Raw genomic sequence first — 15,809 nt, forward strand, 5'->3', positions numbered from 1 at the left:
CTAAGATGTCTGACCCAGTGCCGCGATGGCGGCCATGGCCTGCGCGGCGGAAGGAAGGGAGATACCGGGAGGAGGCGGCGTACCTTCAGGCGGTGCCCACGTGCCGTACTGCTTGCGCGCGTATTCTTCTCCATAGTGCACAGCGTATGCCCAGAATTGATCCCAGTATTGAGTGGGATCATAAGCTGCTTCACCTCCAACTGCTCCATTACTCGCCGAGTCAGAGCTTGATGTTGGAGCGGGAGCAGGAGCAGCCTGTTGTTGTTGTTGTTGTGCAGCGGCGGCATCACCACCGTTCGTTTGCGAAGCATATGCTGGCTGTTGCTGCGGCTGTTGAGGCTGTGGTTGATGTTGTGGTTGATGTTGTGGTTGTTGTTGTTGTTGCTGCTGTTGTTGTTGCTGCTGCGCGGGACTGGGGCCCTGGTTCTGTTGTTGCTGGTAGTAAGCGGCGTAAGGATCTGACTGCGCAGGCTGCTGCGGGTATCCAGGGGGTGGATATCCGGGCGGGGGTGGCTGCTGGGGCTGATAGCCCGGGGGAGGAGGGTAGTAACCCCCCCCCTGGGGCGGAGGGGGAGGAGCCGCCCCCGGCATGATGGGCACGCCGCCGGGACCGACGGGGACGATAAAGGCGGGGCTAGGCTGGTAGGGGATGTAGTTGCCGTGGGCGTCTCGGCAACCTTCGTTCATTAGCTTGGTTTCAATCTCGTAGCGCGCCCGTTCCGGTCCGTCGCCGGGTCCCATGATGGTGACAGCCCGCACGGGGGGATGGGTGTTGGGCTCGGCGGTGGTAGGCACCTGAATGCGCGTATTGGTGCGGTGCTGAATCTCCTTGATGACCGCCCCGGACCGGCCGATGATCAGCCCCACTTTGTCCTGGTCGATGTGCATGACAAGCGCCGTGCCCCCCTGAGGCGCCCCCCCTCCCATTCGCTCCCCCCCCCCCAGGCCCCCCGGCCAACAGGGCCTGAATCTCGGACCGAGCATGTTCGGCCGCCTGCATGTCCGGCGCCGAGACCGTGACAAGGCGGACGTTGGGCTCGTCCCCTTGGTTGGCGCTGGGGATGTTCACGTTGGCGCCTGTCCGCTCCTGAATGGTCCGGATGGTGCTTCCGCCCCGGCCGATGATAAGCCCGACTTTGTCCGAGGGCACCGGCACTGTGAGGGTCGCCGCAACCCCGTACTCGGAACTCTGTCCTCCCCCCCCGCCCCCATAGTGGCCCCCACCCCCGGTCCCCGCGCGCGGTTTGCTCCGCTCTGCCTGGGCCTCATCCACCTGCCCCTGGATCATTTGCAGCGCCTCCGCCACGCCCTCCTTGGTGGGGCCTTTCACACTCACCGCACGCGTGTTCTCGCCCGGCTCCGTCTCCTTCGACACCTGCACAAAGCAGCCCGTTTTAGCCGTGATTTTTTGGATGTTTTCACCCCCTCGTCCGATCACCAGCCCGACCATGCTCGAGGGTATCTTCATGTCCCCCGTCTCCGGTTCCGCCCCGAACCCCAGGCCCGGCTTGGAGCGCACGGGGCCATAATGTCCTTCGTCACCGCCCCCCCCACTCGCGCTGCCGCCGGGCGAGTAGCCACCTTTCAATTCAGCCAGGTTCCGCAGTTGCGCCGCCTTGAGACGCATGGCTTCGGCGGGGTCGAATAAAATCTTCTCCACTTCCTTCTTGGCGGCTGCTACCTGCTCCTCCGTGCCTTCGATCAGCACGTGCATATCCTCTTGCGGTTCTCCTTCAGGTGCCTCTTCCCCTTTCGAACCGTCCGAGCCACGGATGTTAATTCGCGCCCCGGTGTTTTCCTGAAGACGTTTTTGCGTTGATCCCCGGGGACCAATCAACAAGCTGAAGAAGTTGAAATCAGGATTGTCTTTCGGGATAAAAATCTTCTCCCGCTTCCGCGGCTCTTCCGATTCCCCGTCCCCAAAACGTCGTTTAGTACCTCCACCCCCACCCTCGGGACCCAGGCTTGCTGTGAGGCGAGCAGCGATGGCCTTTGCCCTCGCAATTGCGTCGTCCGGCAGGCCACTCATCTGTCCGTTGCCCTTGTCTGGTGATGATACGACCACCGCCACCACTGGGAAGCCCCTGCCTTTCAAGTGAAGGACAAGGAGTGGTAGAAAGGTGAAAGAGGTCACTTCATTCATGTGTCACAAAGCACGCTGTCACGTAGGCCAAGAAAGGAAGCGAGGGGCCTGCATACGACGAGCGCGGGGCTGGCGGGTACTTTTTCTGCGCCCGTGCTCCAAGAGTATCTTTCCCTGAGAGGAAAGGAGCGAGACGAGGCCAGACCCCACCGCCCCGGGTGTAGCATGCTAAGACGGGGGCCTTGAGAATTCGTCCTTCCGCGTTGCGTGTGTGTGCAGTGTGTATGAATTGTATGCTTGTGCATCATGCACTTGGCCAGCATTTGTTTTTTGTTCGGATTTCAAAACGCAACACAACGTTTACATGTTAAGAACCATGGTACTTATCAACGCCTCGATTTCCAAAGATTAATTGCCCTCTGCAGACATAATCATGAGTTTGTCTCCAAACAGACGGACAGTAAATCCGTCTTCAGATTTATACCGCCCCGTGGCCATATCCAATGGGTACCCTGGGAGCAGTAGCACGCAATACCAACCACCTCTGCCTCACACTCTCTCCGGCACTACTACCGCCTCTTCGGGGGCCGCAACACCTTTCCCTCCCAATGGTATGCCAGCAGTAGCATCTTCATATCCGTATAGTGATAGGTCGACCACCGGTACCTATGCGGGGCCACCGCAAGGAGACGCCAACAACAGCGGGCTTGAGAGTGGGCATCAACAACCTACCGCCGTGGACCGTCCCAACGCGAACTTGGAGAGCACGGATTACTGCACCACGTCCTGCGCTTCCTCCTTCTGCAAGTGGTTCAGCGGCTACATTCTTCTTATCACCGCGGCGGCACTCATCGCATCCAGGGCCTTGCGGGAATTAGGGCTTGTCCTTCTGTCTGTGTTGCCCGCCATCACCCTCCTCTCTTTCCTCGAGATGCGCTTTCGCAAGTCCGTTATCCGCATGCAGGTAAGAAGATAACATCCACTTCAATTTATTGTCTTCATCATGCTCTCATGCTCATCGTTGTTGTAGTCAACTTTTAAATATTTGGTTCTTTCTTCTTTTCTCATGCCTGCTCTCGCCGTTACTCTGATTGCAGATGCTCATCACCTTCTTCGAAGCCGTCCTGTGGATGATCCCTATCGTCATCCTGGAAAATGTGACCAATTACTTCCTCATCGTCCGGACAAACTTGCCCAAGGATGGGCTTTGCGGCATGTGCATTCTCTCCTCCTTCTTACAGGCCTACCTGATCGCCGGCTTTTTCGAGGAGTCAGCCAAATACCTGGCGGTCCGCCGCATCATCTACAAGTCCTACGTTGTGGACCCGCGCGCCCTCGTGGTGTACAGCTGCTGCGCGGGCAGTGCGTTTGGCACGGTGGAGGACTTGATGTATAACCTCTCCTACGGTCTGGGTACGGCCATCGTCCGGGCCTTCACCTCGGTACCTCTGCACTGCGCCACTGGGCTGATCATTGGCACGTCGCTTGCCGAACGCAAATTCTTCCAGCAGGACACGGAGAGGTGGTACAAGACGCTCATACTCCCAGTCTTGATCCATGGTGCGTGCACTTGCGCGGGGCGTTGGAGGAGCTTCAATGCCTCCCGCTCTCTCACCTCCGGCTTCTTCCCTTGCTCACAGGAACTTACGACTTTGCGTCGTTCCTCTTTGCGTCGGGCAATCTTGGTACGTGCGCGAGAAAGCATGCTCTGGGATTAATAATCCCACGACACTCAATGGCACTCAATGGCAAGGGCCGTTCCGAGCATGTGCAAGCTAGAGTACCTTGAATCTCCTCTTTTCACGCCTCAAGTTATGCGAGCTTTTCTAATCTCATCCTCTAACGTCTCTGATCCTAAATTGTCTTTCCACCCAGCCATCGCCGGCTTCGCCATCGGTGTTGTCATTGTTATATCGAGCTATGTATATGTCAGAAAACGTGAGTATGATTTATCACACCGAAAGGTATTTTGCTTCCGTGACCGTCCTTTTCTGCCTTTCTCAATGCAACATAATACACACCAAACATTTTGTAACAGGGGTACTCTTCCTCTTGAAAGCCTTCCCGGAAGAATTGGATGCGCACAACATGATTGCCAATGGTGAGATCGAGGCTCCTGGATTCGGCTGCTGCAATCCAAACGCGTGTCCGTCGTGTTATTTTTAGGCGGGGTGGGGAGGTTCAGATGCAGGGTTGCCCACATCGTGGACTCGCTTCTCCTGTAGCCAAAAAAAGGATTTGTGATGAAAAAATAAGGCAATATCCTTAAGAGAAAGGGATTGAGGCCGTGTACAGAGATAGAGAAAAACGTCAGCAACAGTGCGTCTCATGCCAGGCAGTGCCTGAAAACCCAGAAAAGCCAGAGGGTTGGTATGTGCCGGACGAAACCCTACGTGAAACGCTTCTTACAACAGTGGGGTTGAATGAATCCGAAAAAGAAGCAATGTACTATAGTTTGGCGACTCGAAGCTCGCAGAACGACGTGGCTTGCTTTGTACGGGACGATTTGGGGAACGAGCTTGGAAAGGGGCTGCCGTAGAAGAAGATACCCGGACTTAACCCCTGAAGCTCTTCCCCTCCTGTTAAGCCACTGCAGGTTTGTTCATGTATGCATGATTTATTTCGGTTCTTTTTTGAGGCAGCTTGCGTATACGTAAATCCGACTCCGTGTTCTTATTTTTTGCTCTAAACCCCTTCAAGTACAATTCTTGCGTCAGAAGGGGAGGACCCGCTCGAGGACGAGGAATGAGGGGTTGCTGGAGCATCGCTTCCTTGACCCCGGTCTTACTGGTTGCCTGCCTTGCTGAGAGTGTAAAAGCACAAGTTTATGAGCAACAACAATATCAGCAACAACGGCCGAGGCCTGAGTTTCGTGACATAGGGCGAAAAGATTCGGGCAGGTAAGGTTTATACGGAGGAATGAGGCTGTTGAAGAGGCATGCGTGCAGGCTCGACAAGTAAAATGCCTCGCTTTTCAATTTACTCCCGCTGTGTGGGCGTTTGTATGTCATATTGCACATGTGATGACTTGGGTTGTGTGTCTTCAGGCGTCATTCTTCGTAATAAACACAATCTCGTTCTTGCCTGCAAGCATGATCACCAAAAGAAGTAAATTGTAAAGTCAATTAGCCAATACATTCTCCATGGTGTGAACACTATCCAAGCAGATTTTGGGGGATGATGAAAACTGGAGCCGTGGGTGCCCTTGCCAGCTGGAGCTTTGGACAGCTATACTATCGGTGGCAGGCCAAGCGGCTTAAACAAGCACATCAGAAGAAAAGCGATAAGCTCATAGCTTCCTACCAGCAGCGGAAGGAAGCGATCGTGGCTCAGTTTGGGGAGGCGTACCAAGCGTTGGAAGTCAATGCGGACTACGTGGACTCTTTGATTGCTCAATTAGAGGGGATACTGCAGCACCCGGAGACGGACCCAAACAAGAGGAAGGTCGCTGAGTTCAAGCTTCCGGACGCCAATAACGACAATAAAATCTCAAGGGCGGAGTTTGAGGCCTACCTGCGGTCTTATTTTGCGGCACATCCTGAGCTAGCAGACGTGGAGTATCCGTCGTTCGATGACTTCGATTTGGACGGCAGTGGATTGGTCTCCTTCGCGGAGTGGAAGCAGTTCATCGAGGAGCTGGAGAAGAAGCAGCTGGAAGAGGAGCGGTTGGCCGGGGGTGGGAAGGGTTTGAGGTTGTAGTCGCTCCTTTTTTTGGTGGGTGGGCTGGAGCACGAATGGTGAGAGAGGATTGAGGCTCAGTTTGGACAGGCAATGTGCTCCTTCTTATCTCAGTCGACGCCGAGCGCACAGGAACAAGACACTTGAGGTCGAAAAGAAAGATCTTTTGTTTCTTTCTTTATTTTATCGCCTGGAATATTTGACTGGCTCTTATTTCCCGCATAGAAAATCCTCTTTACATGTCTATGCTTTTTGACCGTCCTGCCGTGCATCCCTAGCATCCGGCAGCAGACCTCTAGGTTCCTTGTTTATACTACAGCCTCCCGCGCGACCAAGCCCGGCATTATCCCCACGCCGCGGCAACTTTCCGCTGCGTCCACATCCAAGCCGGTTCCTATAAGGGCGAGGCTGGGGCTCTTTCCCGCAGGTGTGGGCCTCCGCTACCACCAGACTTTCGTGTCCTTACTCTCGCCCGTTAGCTGTCTTGACAATCTTCCCCCCTTTATACACAAATATAAACGAGAGCCTTTCTCTTTTCTGCTCCCTACGTATGTACACGCGGCGGCGCCTGCACTCGCCTTTCGGCGAGGTCCCACTCCGTCACCTCGAAGCTTCTCCCCGTTTACTCTCCTCACTCCAAAACTTTCACGGCGACGGCAACCGTACGTTAAGAAGCGCTCGTCGTATGCCTTGAATCTCCTCTCCCCCAGCCTTATGTCCACTTTGACCGTGATGTGCAGACAGCACTTTCCACGCGCAGACAGCACTTTCCACGCGCCTGCCCCCTCCAGCTGCCGCATCATTGCGGGACCCGGAGCCCCGTCTCCTCCCTCCCCCTCCCGTCCTCCTCACCCTCCCTTCCTCCACCTGCTCGGTTGTCCACGTCGCCACGCTCTAAATCCACGCCGGCTGTGTCCCCGCCCCTATTCCCTTCATTGACCCCCCATCCATGTCCTCCCTCCTCGCCCCGGCCCCCTTCCTCCACCGCCCGCCCTCCCCTCTCAGCCCCTCCAGGTGCAAATTCGAACACTACGACTTCCTCTCCTCGCACGTTCTGCTCCCCGCCCTGATCCCATCGCGGCCAACGCTCCTCCCCCTCCCTTTCCGCCGTCGGGGCTCTGGGCTGCCAATCGATCGACAGTACCCCTCGGTCCCCGCCTAACCACCCCCTGCTGCTCAGCCACCGCCTGCCGCTCCCACTTCCCCTTCCACCTTCCGCCTCTCGATTGCCTGGAAAGGAGAGGGCAGATCCGTGAGGAGGAGGGCGGTGGAGATGGAGAAGATGACCGGCGGGCCAGAGCAACCGCCGTTGGATCAGATGGAGGGCCGCACGCATGCGCCAGAAGGGGACCATGCCTGCTCCCTCTGCGCCGACACCGAGCTTGTCGCGGACGTCGGACTTGCAGAGCGGGCAGACGGAGTTCACCGAAAACCAGCAATCAACGCACTGGGAAGGAGGGAACGGGCTTCATGTGAGGGCCTGAGGGCCATACCTTCTTGAAAACACGCAGAAACGTGGCTCCTCCCCACCAGGCGGATTCTCCCACTAACGCTCCCGTTGCTCTCTCGGCCTTTCTCCCTCGCTTCTCACCTCCGAGTGGTAGACATGCCCACAGGGCAATTTTCTCACCAAATCCGTCCGCTCGAAATCTGTCAAGCAAATGCAGCACTCCCGAAAATTGTACAAATTCGATTCCCCAGGGTCGTAAGGGGCTATAGGCAGCCGGGCCTTCTCTTGCGGGGAAAGTGCCCGGGCGGCCGGGGCGCTCGCGTTGGCCCCTCCCCATGCCCAAAGGAGCCGCCCTCCCCGCCGCCCACCGCCGGCACCAGAGAACATGGCCACGCAGTTGTTGCAGCAACAGGAGCAGAGGATGCACGTGAGGATGGAGGTGACTGGGTACGTGGCGTTCGCATAGGTGGGGATGTGTTCATGTGTGGATATGGGCGTGGAATCAGACGAGCGCTTTGCCATATCTTGACGTCCTAGGGACTCCATGGCCCCAATCATGCTTCTCGATCCATGATCATCGGGAGCATCGACACCAGACAGATCACCATTCAACACCTTTGCTTCCCAGCAACCCCCCCCAAAGACAACCATGGAGTTCCCACCCGCCCACACCCACCTATGATCGCTGATATCAAATAAATATCCAAAGGCGAGCTTTCAATGACCCGCCAATAGACGCGAAACCCCGTCCCGCCCACGGGACCTTCCGCATGGAGGCGCAAAACCACCGAGCTGGAGCGGCTGGTAATGGTTCGGTTCACGATGCCGAGGCCTGACCCCGCAATGCTGAGGATCTTGGGCCCGTCCAAACCATTGCTGTAGATGTTCAAGGTATCCCCGGGACCCAAATCCAGGTATTCGAATTGCAACCGAATCATGACAGACCGACGATTCCCTGCCCCGGCACCCGGGCTGGTCGCGGAGCCACTGCCCGGCAAAGGCCAGATGGTGAAGGTGCAGCTCTCCCCCGGGATATAGTGCACCGCCCCAGGGGCCATTGCCCCGAACTGGATGACGCCTGCAGCCTCGTGCAATGGTGCTGCATCCGCAGGACAGGATGTGTAACAGATGCCTGTGTCGCTCCACCCTTTGCTGCACTTATCAGCGCTCGCTTGCGCGAGGCAACGGCCGGTTCCCCCACAATACCCGCACCCTGCTTCTTGAAAACAACTAGTGCAGTCGCTGATTGCGTCACAAACGGCATCTTGGCCATCTACGAGTCCGCGACGAGCGTCCCAGCTCTTCTCCGCCCCAAACGACCATGGAATCGGAGGATTGCCTTTATCGGTAGCCTCTATAATGGTGCTAGGAAACCCGAAGGCTCTGTTCAAGACCACAGCAGACAGAACAAACAAAACAGGCAGCATGGTCTTGCTGCGTGTTACACTTCTCAACAACAGTTTGGAGCTCCTGATCTATTGATGGTGTCATCAGCGAAAGGTGTCAGATGAGCGCACATTAGTGTAAGAGTGGCCAGTTATGCCAGAAGAAATGGCTTGATCGATCAGATCAGCAGGACATACGTGCCACATGAAGACCCAGCCGTAAAATTGGCCAATTCGTGCCACAAAAAGCTACATAGCATAAGCTGACAGTGATTATACTTGATTATCGGTTGCGGGCCCCATATGCATAACGAATACCGGTTGTGTGACAATTTTCGAGGGAGGAGGCACAAATTCAAAGCTCACGACTTTCCGTCGACCTCCTCCCCCTCTTCTTCTCCTCTTTCAGAAGTAAAGCCAGTAAACCCGCACACAAAGGGCTTATTTTCACGATTTTGACAAGTTTCACCAGGATATATGAGTAAATATTCGAAAAAGATGCTTGGCGGTGGATAATAGGCACGGGAACACATGTGGGGTCCTATTTAGCACGGTCCGCGAGACGATCAGGGGGCCACAGCGAGGAGCGAGCATGGCGATGACAGAAAAAGCTCAGATCGGAACAGTCAAATGACAATTGTGACACAAATATACCCCAAAATGTGGCGTTATCTGAGAAATAAGATTTAATCACAGCGGCGTCATAGCATCTAGCTTTGGAACAGCAGAGTAGGCCTGTTTCATTCTTCAAATTGTCCCCTTGCGATCCCGCCCATGAAGAAGAAGTTAGCCTAGATGCTTAAAAGCGCCTGAAAGAGCTATAAATTAGTCATATCTGCTTGTGTCTTCGTACAAATCTTCGACAGTCTGTAATGCAAGGTTTTGAGTTCATATCGACCTAATTATGCCATCGTCCGAAAATGTTTCTGAGCCCATAGTTGTCCTCGTCACCTGGAAAGGAATACGCACCTTGGCAGCTTTCCTGGAGGAAAATAGATTCTTAAACATGTTTTTAAGGAACAAAAATGTTCTGCCGACAAATTAAATTTATCTTCATGCGAGTCGACACCTCATGAAACGAAATAATCCTAAATTTCAAGTCTTCACAAACGATAAATGTTTCTCTTCACCTTACAAAGTGTTCAACCGGTATTCGCCGGTATCCCCTAAAGATTTCGCTGCTCACAGATTAAAATTGTTATCGAGAATGGCGTTGTAGGAGAGTAGTTGTCATTTCTGTACCGACGAGGAATGACTAAGTAGTCCGGCGCAGGCGCCGCCATCTTGATAGTTAATGAACATATTCCGGAAAACCTGCACAAACAGGCAATCAATATACAAATTATACCGTGCGTTTTTTCCCTTCTGGATCATGAAGAGCTGGTGGTTTTAGATTGAGTCTATTGTGATCGATTTTGACGTCTTCCGATGATATTCACTCGCGCCCAGAGATCCTTTCATGTCGTAAATTATCCGCGAATCCAAATTTGATGATAAAATCGATGATTTAATCAAAATTACAAACCTACCTATCACGGCAGAGTGAAACAAGAGCTTAACTGAATCGTGCTCGTATTCTGGTTCAAAGCTTTGGCTCCCTTGTGTTCACTTCGACTGCCCTCCTGCGACGTCTCTCTCGATCGAGAAACACCAAGCAGACGGGGTGAGTGACGGCCGAGGGGAACAGGTGACCTTTACGGTCACTTCAAGGACGCTTTTCCTACATTGCGAACGAACATAACACTCGATACCACACAACAGGAGAAACTGACGAGTGTCGCAGGCAGGAGATATTCGCGGGACTGGTTAGAGCTGTCATCGTCGTCACCGTTGCCCTCATACGATGCCGCCAACCTGCGGCAGCGGTCTCGTAGTAAGTGGGCAAATTTCTTGCTCATGTCCTGTTTTTCCGTTTCATCCAAGCGTCAAAATTCGTGCATTGAAAATAATTAGCTGTTGCTTGTTGTCCCGGCTTCCCCTCGTCATGACTTTTCTATAAAATATACTATTATAATCTCCTACCCCCCCTTCACCTTCGCTCATTGCCGTCGCTCTGCCCCGCTTGTCGCCCTTCGCACAGGGCATTCCACTCCGCATTGCATGGCCGCCTCTTCACACCCTTCCAATGTCCGCTTACATCTGTGTACCCGCTCGTCCCGTTTCGTCTTGCATGGTGCCGGCCTTCAGCCATCCCGCCTATTCCTCAAGGGGCAGGGGCCATATTACTTCAGCTCCTCAGGTCCGAAATATTGCCCAAGAACGCCACCGTTCCCGCGGTCTTGCCTCCTGTAGCCTTACAGTTCTTCGCGATCGGACGCTGCGTCGGCTTCTTCCCTCACAATTCACGGGGGACCAGTGGAAATACTACTGGGGCATCACGGAGAGCGACAAGTTCGGCAAGATCTACGAAGCTGCCTCTGCGACGTTCTTCGGGCTTTGGACGAGCTGGTTTCTGACATTCTTGATCGGCCTGCCCGCAGCCACAGTCTTGGGCACGGTGTTCTTGTTTTACTGGATTTTGGCCCCGGGCTTGGCTGCCTACCGGCGGAACGTGAGCTTCCGCGGCACTTACTTCGCCCGGACCCCGCGCGACGACGGCGTCTTTGGCGCGCTCTTTAGTGGGAGGGTCGTGCGCGTGGGCCGCATCCGGCAGGCGAGGGAGTACAACCGGCCCGAGGCCCTGGTCATGTCCATGGAGGACGAATCGGGGCGGAAGCTGCGAGTCTACGCGCCAATCTTACCCAGCTACAAAAAAGTGCGGCCAGGGATGCGGTGCGAGGGATTGGTCTTGAGCGAGTCGCCCGACTTCGATGAGCTGATGGGGGTCTCGGACGTCTTTGTACCAGACTGCGGGGCCTGGGTGGGCGAGTACCCGTACATCGACAAGGTGCCGTTTAAAGCCTTCTTGGCGAGCAGGGCGAGGCGAAGGGGCGGGATGGGGGAGGAGATGGAAGGAAATGAAGGGTTTTGGGAAGAGGAAGGGGTCGGAGGGGAGGAATATGTGAGACCAGACATGGGTTTCAGGGAGGGTGAGGAGGAGGAAGGTGATAGCCAGATTTTTGACAGCGACGGGGGAGGCGAGGGGGGCGACGGGGATGTGTTCGCACGCGTGTGGGAAGAGGCGATGCGAAATGGAAGGAGGAGACAGACAGAGGAGGAAGAGGAAGCGTTGCTGAGTGAGGAAGACCGTGCCAGGGTTGTCCGGACGGGGAGGAGGACAAGGAGAGGGCGGGGGGGGGGAGGAAGAAAGCGAGGACATGTGAAACGAGACACGCATTCGACAGTAAAGATCATTCCAGTGGAAAGACCCAAACTGTGAAAGTAAAAAACATTTCAATTTTGGCGGCAGGCGTTGTCGTAACCCTAACCCTCCTTTGTCTCTCGCTTCCTCCCTCCTTACTCTCTTCAAAGCATCCCAAAAGGAGGAGGACGAAATGTCATTGGCGTCGCATATATTCCGTTCCGTACTGTACACGCATCCGGCGAACCTCGCCCGTTACCCAAACTCGATCATGAAAGCCCTACATCCCCTCCGCCCTCGCCCCCGCCCCCGACAGCGCCCCTATCTGCATCCTCCTTGGATCTGTTTCGAGCACTGCAAGGCCGTGAGTCGGTCTACACCAATCTCCTCGCCTTGAAAAACTGTTTGAGGTTGTTGACCTGGAGCACGCCCGTGACCAGGAGGATGCCCACTTGCAAAATAGGCCACCATCGCGCCGCTGAGTTCGTCCGCTCGCATTGCTGGTGGAAGAGGACTTCCTTGTCTTTCATGTAGTCCGCTTCGTTTAGAATCTGACCCATTTGCGCGTTCAAATGCATGATGGAGGCCTCCAACAGGTCGATGTGCGCTTCTTTCGCCAGGTCAGCATAGTATGCGTCGGACTTTCCGTACGTGACCTCTAGACCCACTTTCGTGGGCTTGGTCACAGTGTGAGGTACGATACAGAGGGAGTGGAACCCATCTTTCACTGTGGCAAACTTGAACTGGCCCTTTTCCTCGTTCATTTGCACTTGTTGGACCATTTTCCCGCCGCCTCCCTTCCCGCCAGGCCCCGACACCAAGCTGATCACTAAGTTGAGGCTCTGGGTCGCATATGCGGGGAGATCGTAATCCACTGTGACCGGTGTACCTTGTGGTTGCTCAATCATGAAACATTGCTCGTTTCCAGACTGAAACATTGAGAGTACATAGGGAGGCGGTTTTGGTGAGGCGTGAGTCGCGGGCAAGTAGGTTTTGCTTGTTTGTTTGATTTCAACATTTCCGAGACAATACCGGGGCAAGAAACGTACCGGTTGTATCACTACGTAGAATTCGGCCTTGCATGCATTTCGGGACAGGAGCAACATCATTAGGAAAATGCGAAGGAAGACGAAGGCCCGGTGCCTCAAGCGTGAGGATGCGTTCACCATTCTTTTCTGCATAATGAACCCTAGTGGTCCTGGTGGCCAACTGTTAGAGTCCCTGCGATGTCGAGTGGATAAAAGGGGCATTCGTGAAAGACACACACGCGAAGGCCTTGCTGTCGTCGGGAAGCGGGGGATGGACCGCGCGGTTTTCGGGCGGTACGAGCTATCGCCTCTCTTGAGCGATGCTTCTTGAGCGAGTCAAGTAAAAGCATTGATATCTCCCTTTTGTTGGCCGAGTCCACGTCCAGATGGCGAACGAAAAATGCTTTTAGGTCCTAAATGTCATCTTTTCTCGATCTTGATGCAGCTGGTACCAATAGGGTGAGCGTTGTGGAAAATGATGTCAAGGCGTTGCGGCGCGGGAGCAACAGTATCGACAGCATAATGATCTGCAGGCGAGCCTTGCCCCCCCCCCCGTGCAACTTGAGCTTGGCCTTAAAAAATAAATAGAATGGACCCGTCTCCGCCATCACTTGTTCAAGATCTCGTTCATGTCATCGAGGCGGGTGGCCAAGAAGACTTACCTTCCCTTCAAAGGGCGGCGACACAGCTTTGTCGATGCGTTGCAGGCTCGGTGGATGGAGGCCCCCACTCCGCCGCCAGTGTGGCACTTATGTGCGCAGTAAAAGCAAAACCACAACTTTTCAGGGACACAACTACAACTTTGCCGATAATAATCGACTGGCTGCGGCCTACCGAAAGCTCGCGCTCGGCAAATGCTCAACGTGCAGGCTTTTTGCTTCATCGGCTGGCGTGCAATGTCTTACTCCGGGCATTCCGGGACTGCCCCCAGTGGCCCCTCGCGCTCCTGCAAGTATACATGGAGGATACGCTGGGCCCTCGTGCATGGGTGGACGAGTATGTAGACTATGGCTGTCGCACCTTTATTGCCAATCTACGCACGGGCTGGAACTCGGCGGTCGCCTCGCACGAATCTCCTTGGCTTCGTGCACGCGCGCCTTCACTTGGCAGCAGCTCTTCCTCCCTGCGAGGCACGCCTTCTTCCACACCCGGACAGCCTCTCCACAGTAACACAGGGACCGACGGCTTGCTGCCTCATCTCCCTCCATTGGCCTTGCCCCCCCCTCTGGCGCCCTCTCTGGTCGGGTCCTCCGCGGAAAGGAAGGAGGAAGCAGGGGCCAAGGGAGGGGCAAAGGGTACGGCGGAGGCCAGTGGCAGCATTTGCTCGGACGACTCGGACTCGGGGGACGAGGAGGTGCTGGAGGAGGCGGTGGTGGGCGTCCTCGCAGCCCCTGCCCGCGGGCCGGAGGCGCCGGGTCCCGGGGGGGGGCACGAGATCCTGAACCCCGCCTGCAGGGAGGGTAGGGCGCTTAGTCTCGACGGCCCTCCCGAAGAGGTACTCCCGCGGGTGTATCCTCGCTACAGTGCTGGCTCGGAAAAGGCGCATCTTTTGCTTCTGAGAGCGGTCCAGGAGCGCTTGGAGTCGCAGGCGTACGGTTCCCTCTGGCCCCTGATCGCCACCCTGGTCGAGCTGGCCCCGTTGGCCGCCTGTCGACGCCTGGCCTCGGAGCACCTCCAGCTCTGGCTCGAGTCGCCAGCGACCAGCAAGAATGCCCGGACTTTGCTGAGGGCCATGGCCAAGGCGGCGGACCCCCCTGAGGGCGGAGGATACCGGCCTTGTCTCCAGGCTCCTCCACCTCCAACTCCCGGCACAACAGGCCCTCCTTTACGAAGAGAGCATGGCTGTGGTGGTCCGGAAAGCGCCGGAATATCTACAGCTGACGGTGGCGTGCTTTATGTCCGACGCTGTCACGGGGGCGCGGCCCGATGCCGACAAAATTTTGGCCCACATCTTACGGCAGGCCCTGGGGGCGGTCGGGCAGACTGCGACGCCTGGCGCGTCGCTCTCCCCCTCTACGCCCTTGCCTGTAACAGCTTCTCCCGCGGGCTGGACTCATGGCCCCGGGGCCGGTGGGGGGATGCCAGGGCCTGTGGCGTCGGCACCTTGGCTCACGCGGGATGAGGTGGGACGGCACTTGGCTCGCGGGGCCAGGGGGATTATGCGGGAGCAGCCAGGCTCCCGCGTGCAGGACGCACTTCTTAGCGTGGTCAAAACTTTGACGCTCGATTACGTGGACATGTTGCCTTTGGTCGAGGAGCTCCTGCATTTTTCCCCCGACACGCTGTCCACGCTCAGGCACGGGTGCGGAGAGTTTCTGCGGACAGTAACGGAGACCGTCACAGCCTTATTGCGGTACCGAGCGCAGGTCTGTCTGGACAGGGGTAAAATCTGGAACGAGCAGCATGCCAAGGCCAAACGAGCTATATTAAATTCGGGCTCGGCCACGGAGGAGGAGCTTTTGACTCAGAAGCACTACGAGCACTGGCGGCTCCGCCTGTGGACCGTCCGGGACATTGCCGCCATCCATTCCTATGTCGCTCGCTTCGCCTTGCACGTCTCACAGGGCCTTTTGCCGCACCTTACCACGTCCTCAGCCTCTCTTCCCGGTCCGCCCTCGGCCCCCTCGGACGTTCCCCCCCCCCACGGGGATGGCCTTGCGCTGTTTCGCCAGGTGCTTCTCCTCTCCCCTAGCGCCCTGGCCGAGCCTGAAAGAAACGACAAGTCTCCCGAGGCTTTCCTAGCACGCTACGTGGGCGTCCAAGGAAGTACCTGCCGTGCATTGGTCGCCTTGACGCGCCTGGCCGCGGGCAGACCTCGGGGAGGTCGCGCGGCTGTCCTGGAGCAGGTGGAGGATTTGGTGCGACGGGCCGGCCGCCTGGTGGCGCGTAGGGAGGCGGACCCAAGAGTGGCCAAGGCCGATTGGGAGGATGCAATCAAACCGGG

The 15,809-nt window shown here is 56.2% G+C and overlaps 5 protein-coding genes across 5 annotated transcripts; 2 read left to right on the plus strand and 3 right to left on the minus strand.

Moving 5' to 3' along the window:
• On the minus strand, positions 1-2,029 carry NGA_0401010 (uncharacterized protein; the record flags this gene model as incomplete). The annotated part of the gene is made up of 2 exons (XM_005854725.1): positions 1-906; positions 1,016-2,029. The coding sequence occupies 2 exons, from the start codon at positions 2,027-2,029 to the stop codon at positions 1-3; spliced, it is 1,920 nt and encodes a 639-aa protein (XP_005854787.1).
• A 226-nt stretch (positions 2,030-2,255) lies between these two features.
• Positions 2,256-5,915, plus strand: NGA_0400501 (protease required for anti-sigma degradation). The gene is made up of 7 exons (XM_005854721.1): positions 2,256-3,047; positions 3,181-3,643; positions 3,724-3,768; positions 3,959-4,021; positions 4,122-4,184; positions 4,438-4,453; positions 5,251-5,915. Coding segments are annotated over exons 1-7 (1,182 nt in total). The 5' UTR covers positions 2,256-2,516; the 3' UTR covers positions 5,252-5,915.
• A 645-nt stretch (positions 5,916-6,560) lies between these two features.
• Positions 6,561-8,269, minus strand: NGA_0401101 (atp synthetase alpha chain -like protein; the record flags this gene model as incomplete). The annotated part of the gene is made up of 3 exons (XM_005854726.1): positions 6,561-7,208; positions 7,353-7,831; positions 7,888-8,269. 3 exons carry the CDS (start codon positions 8,267-8,269, stop codon positions 6,561-6,563), a joined length of 1,509 nt encoding a protein of 502 aa, XP_005854788.1.
• Positions 8,270-10,374: 2,105 nt separating this feature from the next.
• NGA_0414020 (uncharacterized protein) lies at positions 10,375-12,205 on the plus strand (the record flags this gene model as incomplete). Its single annotated transcript, XM_005854727.1, has 3 exons — positions 10,375-10,469; positions 10,836-11,792; positions 12,116-12,205. Exons 1-3 carry the CDS (start codon positions 10,440-10,442, stop codon positions 12,203-12,205), a joined length of 1,077 nt encoding a protein of 358 aa, XP_005854789.1. The 5' UTR covers positions 10,375-10,439.
• Positions 12,196-12,994, minus strand: NGA_0400801 (emp24 gp25l p24 family protein). The gene is made up of 2 exons (XM_005854723.1): positions 12,887-12,994; positions 12,196-12,766 (listed from the first exon to the last, which is right to left on the minus strand). The coding sequence occupies exons 1-2, from the start codon at positions 12,944-12,946 to the stop codon at positions 12,212-12,214; spliced, it is 615 nt and encodes a 204-aa protein (XP_005854785.1). The 5' UTR covers positions 12,947-12,994; the 3' UTR covers positions 12,196-12,211.
• Between the last annotated feature and the right edge of the window lie 2,815 nt (positions 12,995-15,809).

The sequence above is a fragment of the Nannochloropsis gaditana genome (assembly GCF_000240725.1).
Source record: "Nannochloropsis gaditana CCMP526 unplaced genomic scaffold scaffold407, whole genome shotgun sequence".
Lineage (NCBI taxonomy): Eukaryota > Eustigmatophyceae > Eustigmatales > Monodopsidaceae > Microchloropsis > Microchloropsis gaditana.

What these genes read in the sequence shown, in the direction of transcription:
- NGA_0400801 (XM_005854723.1), bottom strand. Translation starts at nt 12,946, where the DNA reads ATGATGTTGCTCCTGTCCCGAAATGCATGCAAGGCCGAATTCTACGTA. An exon ending in TCTACGTAGTGATACAACCG is followed by an intron (nt 12,767 to 12,886) that starts GTACGTTTCTTG and finishes TCAATGTTTCAG; the next exon opens with TCTGGAAACGAGCAATGTTT.
- NGA_0400501 (XM_005854721.1), top strand. Translation starts at nt 2,517, where the DNA reads ATGAGTTTGTCTCCAAACAGACGGACAGTAAATCCGTCTTCAGATTTA. An exon ending in ACTCCCAGTCTTGATCCATG is followed by an intron (nt 3,644 to 3,723) that starts GTGCGTGCACTT and finishes CCTTGCTCACAG; the next exon opens with GAACTTACGACTTTGCGTCG. An exon ending in CTATGTATATGTCAGAAAAC is followed by an intron (nt 4,022 to 4,121) that starts GTGAGTATGATT and finishes ATTTTGTAACAG; the next exon opens with GGGTACTCTTCCTCTTGAAA.